Below are 14,174 nucleotides of genomic sequence, written 5' to 3' on the forward strand. Positions count from 1 at the left end.
AATGAGATAGCAGCCACAACGCAGCATGAAACTGCACACGTATGGCAATACTTTCCCATTAACATCTTCATTTCATTTAAATCTCAATATGACAGCTTACCTATACATCTGTTGGAACAGAGCTTGTCATTCCCTGCATAGCCAAAAGAGATGTCTATAATCCTGCACTTATGGAGTGTACTGTTTTGCATCTGTTAAAATGATTTCTGTAAGTCGATGTTCTTTACCATTGATTAAAAGCTTAACCAGCTACCAGCGAGGAGTCTGCATCTGGCATTCACCAGAAACACTACCAGGTCCAGATCTTAGTTCGGACATGAGTGCTCCAGAATCGATGTCCATTATCCATGTCAGATCTAAAGGTAAAATCCACAGATGAAGGCAGTGGTGGAGATGAGGCAAGCTCATAGTTTGCTTACAAAAAGCTTACAAAAACTCAGAGGGGGAATTGAAATAAATTGTACTCTATCGCCAAGACGTCACTTGTTACTTACCTGAGGTTAGCTGCAGGTGCAACAGACCACACTTAAACATCACAACCAGAAGTTCACTCAGGAGAGATCAGTGTTTTGCTAAGTTAGCCATTAACTTGCTAGATTTGGTGAGTTTTTGAAGTTAGTTTATGGTTGCTGTTGTTGCTCACTGTACACAGTGGTCCAAGGTGAGGTCAGTACTGCTGGTTATGCACCTCCCAACTTTGTAACCTGGCACATGCAGCTCAGTTCTTGAACATTCAGAAAATGATGTTCATGGGGACTAATGCAATTTATTTTTATTTATTTCCTTCTTTTTGTTAGGGAATAGATTTAGTTTTTAGTCACTTGATCAGCAGTCAGAAAGTAGCATGAGTGTGCTAAGCCTGTATAGTAGTCTACACACTTAAGACTACTTAAGCTGATTTCTGTGTTTGTATCTAAGCTATTCAGGATACTGCGTAAAACGTTTTTGGAATTGGAACTGGATCTAGGAGGATGTTGATGCGATGACAGAAGTCTGTTAATGATAGGTGAATTCAGTTAGTCAGTAAAGTTTAGTGTCATTGTTGGCATTATTGACAATAAGGAAATATTACGCTAATTTTCTTTGAAGATTGACTTGAAACAAAATATTCAAGTACTTTAATGGTCAAAAACATTATTCATCTCATGATGTGCATTGCTGCTACACCTTTTGTCACCTTTTGTCTAAAATGTTCAGTTTTGGCTCCTGTCTTTTTAAGGCCCCCTCCTGAGAGGCCTATCCTGCTAAAGCCGATTGGTTTTAGCTGTGTGCTGCGTTCTAAGCTCGCCGCTACACAAATATGTTTCTAAGTGATTAAGATAAGAAATGTAAGAAAAGCCATTGTATCCAAACTAGGTGTTTCTAGCCCAGTTTCACAACAATAGTGATAACTTTTGTCCACATGTGAAAAATCTAGTGGTGTTACAACTCAAGGTTAAAAGTTGCAAAGTGTTTATAGTGCCAGGCTTTCTTTTTTTTAAATTTTTATAAGGAAGTGTTAGTGTGACATGACGGGAGCTGTGATCTGTGGGTGTTAAAGCCAGAAAAAAACTTTCAGAGGATCTAAGCACAACCATGTAGATAAACCCTAATCCCTTTCTACTTTTAACCCTAACAATTAGCAAGTGAGAGGCAAATAGAAAATAAATTAATCAGACTAAATCAGAATGGGAATAAGAGTCAAACTAATGATCTGTCAACAGTCCTTTGATGGTCCATGGATTAATGCCATCCACCGAACCCTTTATTGGTGTTTTTGTAGGGGTCAACGGCGAGAGTTATCATTCTATCATGCCAACCTAACAAGGTCACATTCACAGTAAGGAAATGGGCAATTGTACATTTTTGTGCCTTTGTGTCTAGACCAACATAAACATTACCCACTTTTTCGATGGCACCAGTTTAGGAACCTAAACCTAAACTGTGGAAGACAGTAACTCTCCATGTTGTGGACTTTTAGCTTTGAGTTTGTAAAGCAAATCCATTGGACTGTTCACCATATTTGAGCACAATAGTTTCTCCACAGTTATCTCCTGTCTTGCTGTCTGATTGTCACATTTTCAGTCATTATTTGTAAAAAAAAGAAAAAAAGAAGCTAACTCTGCATGACGGTACCAGACAACAAAGATGAAAAGCCTTTATTAAAACAGAGAGATAGACATCTAACATAGACAGGCAGGTAGGAAGGCAAGGAGACAGGCGGCAATCACACAGCACAAACACTGCAGAGGTCAATCCTATCACGGAAACAAGCAGTTATTTCGTAGCATTTCATCATCATCATCATCATCTATCTCAGTCGCTTGTGCTCTCTCCCTCTTTCATGGTTGGATTTCTCATTGATGACAAAGCCATTTATGTCTCTCTTATGTCCCCCCACCTCCACGTCCCCTCCCCCCTAACACCCAACCCTCGCAGTCTCTCCCTTATCCTCCTTGCTATTTATGTTTCCTCTGTTTTATTCTACTGTTTTCTCTCATCTCTGATTCCCAATTTGCATCTCCTTTCCACTTTCTTTTTGTCTCACTTTGCCTGTATGTGCTTACATCTCTGCTATTTTTACTGCTCTCACTTCATCTGCATCACACCTCCATCTCCTCTTCTGCTTCTCTCTGCCACTTACATCATTTTTCTCTAAACACCTCTACCCCTCCCTCTCTCCTTCTCTATTTTACCTTTCTCATGATTTAAATTCTGGGGATCTTCTTTCACACTTTGATTCTTTCCTCCTACCCATTATTTTTCTCACTACATCCCTTCTTCTCTATTCTCATAGTTTCTCTCCAGCCTGTGCATTCCTTACTTTTCTTGTCTTTCCTTCCATCCATTTCCCAATTATTATGTTTTTTTGGCTTCCTACTTTCTACCTATTCCCTTCTTCTTTGTCTTTTACATAATTTCTCTGCTGTCCTACAAATCTCTTTTTCTTTAACCATCCAACCTCCTCCTTCTTTCTACTTCCCATATTTTAGCTATTCTTGCTATTTCTGTTCAGCCCCTGGTTTGACATCATCCTTGCTATCTTCAGTGATTTTTTTTCTAACCATCTTCATTAGTCCTTTTCCTTCTCATCACTCTGTCAGCTCCTGTTTTTTCACCCTTGCTTCGTCATGTTTTCTTCCCTGTCTCCTTTTTCTCATTCTTTTCTCCATCAGCATGCACTGCTCTTCTATTTTCTGTTTTTCTTTAATACATCTGTTTATCCCTTATCCTTCCTACCCTTTTCTTTCTTCTTTCTGTCTGTCCCTTCTACTTGACTCATATTCTGCCCTTTTTTCTGCCTCCTCTTCTTCTGCCTTTCATCTTCATAATTAGGAAAAAACGTATTTCTTTAACTCGAGAAGATTTAAGCTTCATCTTATAGTTCTAAATTCTTTTTTTGTTTTGCAACTGATTATGTTACATCTTCCTTTGTTTGTTTCATCAGTGTGGTGCCTCAGGAGTCAATCTTTTTTTTTTTCATTATTTGGGTTCCCTTTCGACCACTTTCTCCAAAAGTCTGCTTTTTGATAGCCAGATAAAACTTGATAAACGCATCAAGTCAGTTATTAAGTCCAGCTATTTTTACCTAAGGCACATTGCAAAAAGATAAGGCTGCTATTTTCTTTCTTGCAAAATGTTGATATATGCTTTTGTTTCCTCATACTTGGGTAACTGCAATGCTCTTTACATCTGAAAAGCTAAGATTCTGTTATTCCCTTACAGTTAGTCACAACTCTGTAGCATCGAAAGCCCCATATCACCCTCATTTTCCCCCAGCTCTCATACCACAGCACTGGCTTTTAATCAAATCAAGAATTTAGCTGAAAATCATCCTCTGGTGCGGGAATGGTCCCTAATGTTACATGTGATTTGTAGCCCCAGCTACACTACACTAGGGTTGAAACCCTTGTAAACTGGTACCTTTAATATTGATACATTTTTGTAACATCTTGACTTTACCTTTGAGAAAAACAACCCCTCGAAAGAGAAATGTATCTTTATGTTCTGGTACAAAAATGTATCCATTCCATGTCTCCAACAGCTTCAGGGATGCAGTGGAGCTGGAGCCTTTCCCAGCTGTCATATGAAGGCTAAAACGGATACGAAGACCCAACATTCACACCAAGGGTCAATTTAAAAATAACCAGTTAAACTAACATGCATGTTTTTGGACTGAGAGAGGAAGCTGGAGTTCCCAGAGACAACCCTCACAGGAAAAGAGAGAACATGCAAACTGCACACAGAAAGACCACCACACTGTGCAGCACAGTTAATGAATAGAAAAAATAAATGATGATGAAGGGATTCAAAGAAATGTCAACATTGATCAACCGTGAAACTGTCAAAATGCTAATTAAAAAAACTAAGAAACTAAAATGGGAAGTACCTATGATGGCAAGAGGAAGCAATTAACTATTTTATGCTGATTAGATTTACAAACTCTTAAATATATCCTGTCACTGACTTTAATTGTAGATTAATAAAATAAAAAGTTCAGTCCATCTGTTTGCCTGTACCTTCCAGTTATTAAATGTACAGTTATATAGCCTCAGATGTATCTTTAAAATAAAGAAGGTCCACAGCAATGAGCATAAGGAAAGTTTACCTTAGAGAGTTCTTATCTGAGAACAGTATCTTTGAGTTCAGATATGAGAACTCTGCTAGTGTTGAGAGAACAGTCTCCTGGGAGTCAGTTCAGCAAACTCTCTTGTGTGTTTTAAACCACAGTTAAAAATGCTAGATATTTTTAGCTTGATTTCTTTCATCTTTATTATTGTTAAACACTTTGTGACCCAGGTTTTGAAAAGTGTCACTGAACAAATTTTAATATTTTAACATTAAAATTAACTCAAAGCAATGAAGATCCTTACAGTTGTATTGTACCACTTAAATTTCCTGAAACAATTCATGAAGGACATTTCTAATGACTGATATCCTGTTCTTCTTCCCTCAGCACTGAGAGATAACCGCATCCAGCTGCACCACTCGACACCCAATGAGCTTTCCATCACCATCGCTGATGTGCAGCTATCTGACGAGGGCGAGTACACCTGCTCCATCTTCACCATGCCGGTCCGCACCGCCCGAGCTACTGTCACCGTGCTAGGTGGGTCACACAAACAAGTTTCAGCCTCTCCAACTGAGAATAAACCCCTGGGCTGTCAGGCATATCTTAATGTTGATTCTTGCAGAAAATAAATAAAAGCTGTCTGTGTCTTATAAGTAGATTTTTTTAAGATAACATAAGATTTTTAACTAAAAGAGAAGATGCTCTCAGTTAAGAATATTTTGGAAAACCAGAAGCTTTAGGCCTATCCCAATGTTTCTTTTATTATTTTATCTCAAGTGGACCTTCTTGAATATCTCTTTATTCTCACTGCAGGCTAATAACACAGGATGACATACTTGCCTCCCATGTGTTGAAACTCAGGCATGTGTCCCTTTAGACTGGTTGACATCTGCACAGCTCAGCTTGACTATAGTCCATCTTTATTTCTGTCATATACCTGTTGGATTGCAACAATTTGAAATGAATAACACCTTCTGGCACCTTTTCATATCTTCTCCACTGTCAACATGTTGTTCATTCTAATTTCACAGAAATATTACTTTTCCCACCATCCACTCTCAGACTACCTGCTGAAAATGAAGACTGGTCAAATTACAGTAGTTTTACATGACCTGTCTAACTGTGAAAAACAGCCTCAAAATCACCTTGATACACCGCTGTTATACCACCCTGTGGAGTCTACCTTGTCTCAGTGCCAAATTAAGTTTGACCCTGCGGATGTTCATTCTATATGTGACTTGCCAGGGAAAATCTGCCTACCAGCATGAGGCAGAGTATTGATACTTCAGCAGTTTAATGCTAAACTTTAATAAAGTCAGGGGCTTTTGTCAAAGATAGATTGTGGATAAATACTTGCAAACAGAGCAGGCAGATAGAGACATCCAGACATTAGTCTCTGTCGTTGCCCAGAACGCAACTCTGTTGCATCGTTTCATTAGACCTAATGGCAAGAAATCTCATCTTCAAATAACTGCTATCTAAGCTGCTGTCTCCTGTGCACGGACAACCCGCAAAACAAACTGAAAAATCATTCCAAAAGCAAATTTACTTTACCAGCACAGTATGTTTGTACATTGTTGTCTAGACTGGTTTGATGCTGATCCTTATTTATTCTGTTAACCTCTGCGTAAGGTTATGACCTCACATAACTCTGAGGTGGAGATAAAGCAGCCCCAGTCATCCTGACTGAGATGGATGTTATTGCTGATCTGTGATGCCTCCCAACAGCATGTATTAAATTGGGATCACCATAATGGTGCAGAGTGGGCATACTCATTTATTGGATATTGAGCTAATTGACTTTGAACACCAACAAATGGTCTTTCACGTATTGATTTTGATTTGTTGTTATTGTTCAGTGCTTTGGCTGTGTGTTTTTGTCAAGAAGATAATAAAATATGTGCTTTATCAAGACTTTCATGCACCAGCTAATAGCCATAGAGTACAACCACAATGGAGACTTAGGTTCCTGATAGAAAATACAACTGGCTTGATGTTTCTGGTAGACTGTGGTCAACACTTCTGGGCATCCAAAGCCACTTCTAGCTGGTATGTTATGAATAAATTAAATCTTGCTTATGGACAAAGATTACGCTTGTGGTATAAGTTCATTTGTGATATTGAGGAGGTTTCATTGATGTTTGCCATTTCCTCCCAGCTTTTCTAATTCAGCGTCGTCGTGATTTGCCAAGAAATTCTTGGCTGAAAATCCAAGCTGCAGAGGGCTTCTGTCTAATTCTCTCAGAAAATGCACTTAGTGGGAACAAGAGATGCTAGAATTCAGATATTTTAGGGTGGGGCAGGGTGGCTTATGTTTACACGGCTGTTCTGTGTCTTTGAAGCCAAAGGGTTGTTCCCCAAATTTGGAATTAGTCATTCAGCAGCAGTGGGAGCATCCCTGAATAAATCATTTATTCATTCAGATGTCTTGGCAGTACTACAAAGTATAATGAAAATAATTAAATGTAGTTGCCCTGGACAACAGCATGAGCAGTTCACAAGTGAAATGTTAAAATGCTGATAGGGTTTGTGATAGAAGAGGGGATTGCATGCCAAAATAGGGGTTGAAGGTGGATCTACTTCAGCTTTTGAAAACTCGGATTAACAGTAAAACAACCTCTCTGTATTTCCTCCAATTTTGCAGTAATTGTGATTCAGGCTTTTTTTTTTATTCACTGTAATTGACAGCTGTGACACTGTAAGCTGCGTTCAATAAATATTACATGACCTGTGAGTGGGAGCCAGCCCATTAAAAATGTATGTTAAAATGTCTAAAACACATGGATCTCTCTGGAAAATCCGGCAGAGATAGAAACTTTCTGTCAGAGTAATGTTTGTTTATGTGTATTTCATCTTTGTTTTGACATGTGGGCATTTTGACTCTTGCACACATCAACACACAACTGCTGAGTGCGGTCAGTTTTAACTGACTGGGAGTAAAATGTGTGTCATGCTTCAGTTCTGTCCTGAGCTAAGCGGATTGTAATTTATTGTGGCTTTCTTCTCTCTCACTTGTCTTGTAGAGGACAGGGTCTCAACAGGGCTTCTTCAGCCAATTCTATATGTGCAGTATTATTCCTTCATTAATATTCAATGCTACTTTTCTGCCAGAGAGCTTCCGCACACAGTGCACTACATCAAATACCGCTATATTAAAAATTGACCACTTTTTTTTTTTTTTAACAGTACACCTTGGTTAGTTCACAGCATTTTTTAGTGCTGCTTCTGTTTGTCTGTCTGGAGGCAAAGCAACAGGAAAACCTTGAAATGTACAACCCCGTTTCCAAGTAGATGGAAAGATGTATAAAATAGATACAAACGTAATGTTTTAAAGCTTATATTATGGAACAGTTGGAGAAGTTTCCGTTTTTTCATGCACCAGCCTAAGGCCAGAAGATCACAGCCTCCTAACTGGAAGTACTCAGCCTCTCTGGGATCTTTTTAAACTTGGTCATGCTACAAAACAGTTTTCCAATTAACCAAATTAGCTGTGAGATGTTCCGGTTGTTTTTTTCTTTTCTTTTTTTTAGCAATACGCAACAGTTTCTCAGCCTTTGGTCGCCCCTGTCCCAAGCTTTTTGAAAATTGTTGGCACCAAAAATCAATACAATTATTCAGTTTTAACGTTTTATGTTGTTGTGATAAATCAAATGAAATTTAAGGTTTAAATGTTAATTATTATTTAAATTTTATGCAGTATAAAAACTCTCTTCTGATTTTTAATTTGAAATTAAAACCATCTCTAACTAGCGCTACAGCAGTTAGTTTAATTATCATCACTTGAAGTCTTGAGAAAATGTTTCATCCATCCAAATTTTGTTAATTAAAAGAATGTGTATTGGTCCCTCCTGGCATCCCCTCAGGGGTTACTCTCATATCCATCCACTTCCAACTTCCTGTCCACTCTTCTCCACATCTAATCTTTCAATTATATATCTTTCTTTTTATATACATCCATCACTCTCTCTTTCCTGCCTTAATGCACAAGATGGCAGTTTGCTGTAGATGGCAAACCCGAATATTCATTATTTCAAAAAGCCGAGTGACAGTAAGCCGTGCCAGCACTTGGAGAAAAGTGCTGCTGACAGTAACTCCAGATGGAGCGGTACAAGTTTAGAAATTTTTCTCTTCTCTGCCTTCAACCATAATGGTGAAGACAAAGTGGATACTGAGGTATTTGGCAGAATGGATGTGTAGATTCCTTTTCCTGCTTTTGTTGTTTTCACTTCAATGTGCTCCAAGTTAAAATAGTAGTTAAGCAAAATTGTGTCTTATTTTAACTGGATGTGGAAGAAAACCCCAAGCAGAAGAGGATGCATCATGAAATTTTGGTTTGGCTGGGGGAGTTCTGGTGTTTCCCTTGGGCAACACTTTTTTAATCTGACCTTTTGTTCTTGTTCTTGTCAGTCAGGCCTGTCATCAGAGACACCAGGACCATCCCCATAAAAACAGTCTCAGAGTCAGTCTAAATGCCTTTCTTGTCTCTGCATAATTAATTCTTGACGCCAGATTCGATAATTTCTGCACAACATAGTTTATTTGACATTTTGAGCTGACCTGGAGTAATGCGAAGGAACAGTCGCACAATAATATTTACTAGACTTGTTTGAATTGTAGAAATGTCATGACTGACGGGGTTGAAATCCTGCTAATCTTAAACATTATTATTTTCCTTTTTGAATTAATTGCATTTCCGTAAACATCTCAGTGGGCAGCCATCAGTCATTTGGGGTTTCTCTGCAAATGTTGGAATCCTTAATGAGAGCCACGAAGGCTGCTAGAATGTTAAGTAAGGATTTTATCATTTTCTTTTGGGAGCTTCTCAAAGCTTCTGTCATGTTTTGAAGTCTTAGTAAAAATGTGGTTAGCTTTTCAAATTTGTCACAATGCATAAATGCACTGCAGGCTTTGACCTTTTCCACTGCATGAATAAAGAAAACAAGTTTTACACAGTCAGTCAACTGTGTGTTACTGTGGAATTCTTCTTGTGAAATGAACTACAAATTGGATTTTGCAGTGTATTAACGAAAGTTGATGTGAATCTTGTGAAGAAATAAATTAATTTAGCCAACAAATGGTACATGCAGCAGGTTGACAAATGAAAGCACCGCACTGCTCCAGACTACAATAGAGTTGGGTCAATAATGATGGCTTGGGTTAGTTCTTGCATTCGTTGAGTCACAGCAGGCCAACTGAATATTAATACTGTTGTAAGTTATGGTTATGGGCTACCTTACATAGATAGTTCTCCAGTTTGCCAAGTCTTATTACAAGAAGAACTTGCTATTTTTGGGGTTGTGAGGGTACGTTTGTTACAGAATTACCAATTATTTCCTTGATTAACTGAAAATAACAGATCATTTTCTGTGTACGTGTCAATAAATAGGGCAGTGTGGTGCGTGCAGTGGTTTGTGGAACTGCACCACTGAAGGTTCTTCTTTTGAACCAGCTGCTCGCATTTTTCTAAAAACAGTCTTACTCGTTACTCGGTCAGGAGAGCTTTTAGTTCACAGGATCGTAATTAAAAACTGCATCTTGCCTTATTTCCTCGTGCATGACAATTTTCCACCAACAGCAAACATTGGGGATGTCATTTTAGAGTGGTCACATGACTGTTGTATATATGTATTTTATATTACGAAAGTGAAAATTTCTGATCTGGAAGAACTACATTTAATTCCCTAAAAATGTAGTGATAATATCAGTATGTTAAAAACGTGCAATCGCAACAAATTCAGCCTTTCTGTCGAATGAAATGTGGTCTACGTGAAGTCATAATTTCACCATTTAAATTATTATGTAATGTTTCATACAAGATACTTAAATGTGTAACTAAGCAGGCTGTATGCTACCAACAAGGAAGCTTAGGGACAGATTTTTACAGACAAAAAGGGCTGTTATTGGGTTATTTAGCATTTTGGAATTACAGCTTCCATTACTCCAAAGACCGCCCCCCTCTAAATCAGCAAGATCAGAATGTGGTGGTCCTGTGTATACAGTAACTGTGTGGCTGTTAAGGTCTCTAATTTGACTCCAACTTCTATTTATATTGCCAGCCTTGGAGAAATCTGGGCTAAATGCAGACATTTAATCAACATCTTCAAATGGCCTAGATGTCTACTTAACTTTTGCTTTTGAGCCATATTTAGCCTAATTTTAGCCTCGACGTCTGTGGACCGTTTAGATATCTTTTAGTCCTCTTTTCAAACAAAAAATGCTCAGTGGGAAATAGATGGATGTAACGGAAAATGGTGTAAAGTGAAACGAAATCCCCACATTTAGAAGTTGAAACCAGATGATACTTGGCATTTTTGGAGAAAGGAACAGCAAGGAAGAAACAGAGTGCTGATACCCAGGCCCTCCAACCAGATCCCCTCACTTAGAGGTTAAAGTGTAGCGTAACTTCAACCTTTCTCTCCATGACTGAAGCAGTCATCATCTCCACATCCTTACTTGGTGACTTGTCAACAAAACAGAGAAATATTCTAGTGCACCAGCCATGACAAACACTAATAATATAGACGGTAGGTATGATAGCCTGAAAAGTCATTTGAGCTGCTGTGCAAATCATTGCAGGCCTGCATCATTATTGTTCTCCCAGCTGGTTTCCATCCAAGCTTTCACAACTGGCCAAATGAATTCAACCTTGTTTTATCTTGTTGAAATGGTGTCACATTTTTCTGTTCATGTTCACTTTTACTTTATTCAATAAACCATTGGTTTTTCATAGATATGCTGAATTTTTTTGGAAACTTAGCCGCTGGCCTTCATTTTTTGCTTTTTCTAGCTACAAGGTGAGCCCTGCAGCATAAAAGTTTTCCTTGCTCCTTCGTCTAACTCTCTTAACTTTTCATGCCGCTTCATCTTTCTTTAGGTGTTCCCAGTAAACCTCAGATGTCCGGCTTTGAGACTGCAGTGCGAGAGGGAGAAACAGTCACTCTGACCTGCACCAGCAGTGGCAGCAAGCCCCCCGCTAAGCTGCATTGGTACAAAGGAGACCAGGAGGTGGAAGGTGAGAGATACAGGTTGTGTGAAAGTTTTCTTGGTGTGTTACATTCTGAGGTCAGAAAATTACATGTTGGACATTTGAGTTATTGTACTTGGCAAGATTTGGACATGTGTTTTTGTGCAGGGAAGTGTGTGTGGTTGAAAGGTTGTTCTGTAGGAATGCAACGATGTGGCTTTTACTTGTGTACGTGTTATTGTGGTCTGTGTGGTAGCAGTTTGCAAGTGTGAATGCATTTTCAACATTGGTGCATCTATACCACAAGTATGTGCATCTGTGTGTGTTTATGTTTGTGTGAACAAGATCATGCTGTGTGTGTTTGCGTCCTTGCCATATTGCCTGCTGCCTCTCTATGTGTCCTAAACCTGTGTCTGCAAATGTGTGTGTTCAAGTACGAGAGCAGGCTGCTTGTGTGTGTGAGTTTAGAAACATGCTGTGAGTGTATTCGTGCCCTTCTCTCTCATTATTCCTCTTTATCCCGATCCTGTGAATGTGTGCATTTGCATGTGTCCAGGCTTTGTGTAAGTGTGTGTGTGTGTGTGTTGATTCTGAGTTTATTCATGCAAGTGCTGTTGCTTGTAAGCTGAAACATTTCTGCAATTGGAGGTGACACAAGAGAGAGTTAGAGATAGTGAGGGTCTGATGTAGCTAAAGATAACGACAGAAACCAGCAATAAAAGGCAGGACAGATGAGAAAATGAGGGTATGTCAGACAGAGAAACCGAGATAGAGAGTGCTTTGCATGAGGTCAGGCTGACTGGTGTTTCGTTACTGATAAACTGGAAAAATGAACAGGGAAGAAAATGGGAGAGACAAACAGAACACAGAAGTTGTCATAAGAGAACAAATAAACCGGCTTTTTTTTCTTACAGTCAAACAAAAAAAAATCAAGGAGCCGACTGGAGCTTCTGACTCACGCCAGTGGTACTGGCTGTCGTGGCATCTCTCCAAATTACAACCATGTTTGCCGTAAACTCCCCAGTTTCCTGTTGCCTCATCAGTTAGAGGTTTTCTGCTTTGCTTTACTGAGCAGAACAAAGATGTTGGAAGTGTTGCAAGAAGCTCCGATGGCTTGCAGCTCTGATTGCGCTGAAATAACGGTGCCCTCTGTCCATCAGCACAGCTTTCCATCCAAATTCTGCTTTACATAAACTGTGCTGTGTATAATTTTTAATCTCTCCTTTGTCCCGTAATTATGCCAGCATAATATGATAATATAACAGAATAAAGATTTATTGATGTAAAAATGCTGCTCTAAGGGTTTGTAATACAAAAATGCCCATCTTGTTCAGAAGCCTTTGCCAGTGTTGTTATAATTATGGATTGAAAGGAATCAAAAGAATGGACTAAAGCTACAAAGAGAAGGAGGAATGGGAGAGCTGCCCGCCTGAGGACAGATTATCTGTTCCTATTGTTACAGCTGAACTAAAAACAGGAGACAGGCAGAAAGGAGAGGAGTGTGAATAGGAATGTGCCTTTTAGAGAGGCTTGAAGTAAAGCCTCATTTCACGTAAAACACAAACAAATGTATTCCTTTCTTTTAACTATAATGGGATACTCCCTGACAGAAGTTGCATTAACTTCAACATATCTTTCCAGAATAAATATTTGGGTTTCTCTGACCTCACAGTTTAATTCTAACACAGCTGACTATCTCAGCAAAAGAAATAGTCCTATCCCCATGAAATGTGTTTACATTTGGCATATCTGCTTCACATGATTTACATCCACAGCACATTTACTGCCACTGCAGAGAAGGTTATGCCCTTTATGTGAAAACTTGGGTCCCCTCAAGTCCCCTTGTCGCAGACTTGCAATGAACATTTGTTATTTTCACTTATAGGTACTTATACAATATAAATGCATTGCATATTCTAACAGAATACTGAGAATTCGCGTAACAAAATGTATCTATGCATATTTTCATCTACTGTAGTAGTGCAGTTATTAGGGAAGAGAAAGTTGTTGTTTGGCCACAACTCTAAAAGACAAAGCTTTAACAAGATGATATAATTAAGAAAACGCAAGTCAAACCTCAAACCATTGATTAATTAACATGACACCAACAGAGAGCACAGTGGAAAATGGATATTTGACCAAATTTTATTAAAACGATGGACTCTTTGAGGAGTTTTGAAACAGATCTGTGTTCATTTATAAGTCTTGCACATAAAAACAGCTGAATTGGAGACTTCAGAGTCGTGTTGTCAGTTTTTCTCCAACCTTGCCTGCAGTCTGGTCTCCACGAAGGTTTATGACATTAGGAAAATACATTTTTCTAGAAGTTTCTCCTTGTGTGAGGTGGTTTTTCTGTCATTTATTTATCATATCATTGATCTAACCAGGAAGTTTCATTGAGATAAAACATCTCTTTTGTGTTAGGTGGTTTTTGCAGTTCATTTGCGAGAGAGAAATTGAGCAATTTCACCTTACCAGATACCACAGATATGTGTCGTATGAATATGTCTCAGTTCTAAGTATGGTCTCAACATTTCTAAGCAATAAGAGCCCAGTGACTCTACCATCTCACCACTTTTGAAAAATCGTGTTTTACGCCAATTCACACACTTCCCTTTTTTTTCTCACTAATTTACATTTTAAAAAAGACCTCCCTAA

General features: G+C 38.7%; 1 protein-coding gene across 2 annotated transcripts in view; it reads left to right on the top strand.

The window, feature by feature from the left end:
- cadm3 (cell adhesion molecule 3) overlaps positions 1 to 14,174 on the top strand; it is a 105,916-nt gene that overhangs the window by 60,844 nt on the left and 30,898 nt on the right. For both annotated transcript variants that reach the window (XM_072363687.1, XM_072363688.1), the window contains exons 4-5: positions 4,937 to 5,089; positions 11,427 to 11,564. In XM_072363687.1, coding sequence (XP_072219788.1) covers positions 4,937 to 5,089; positions 11,427 to 11,564 — 291 coding nt within the window. The remainder of the gene's footprint in view (positions 1 to 4,936; positions 5,090 to 11,426; positions 11,565 to 14,174) is intronic.

This window comes from Leuresthes tenuis, unplaced genomic scaffold, assembly GCF_036924035.1.
Source record: "Leuresthes tenuis unplaced genomic scaffold, fLeuTen1.0.hap1 SCAF_14, whole genome shotgun sequence".
Taxonomy (NCBI): Eukaryota; Metazoa; Chordata; class Actinopteri; order Atheriniformes; family Atherinopsidae; genus Leuresthes; species Leuresthes tenuis.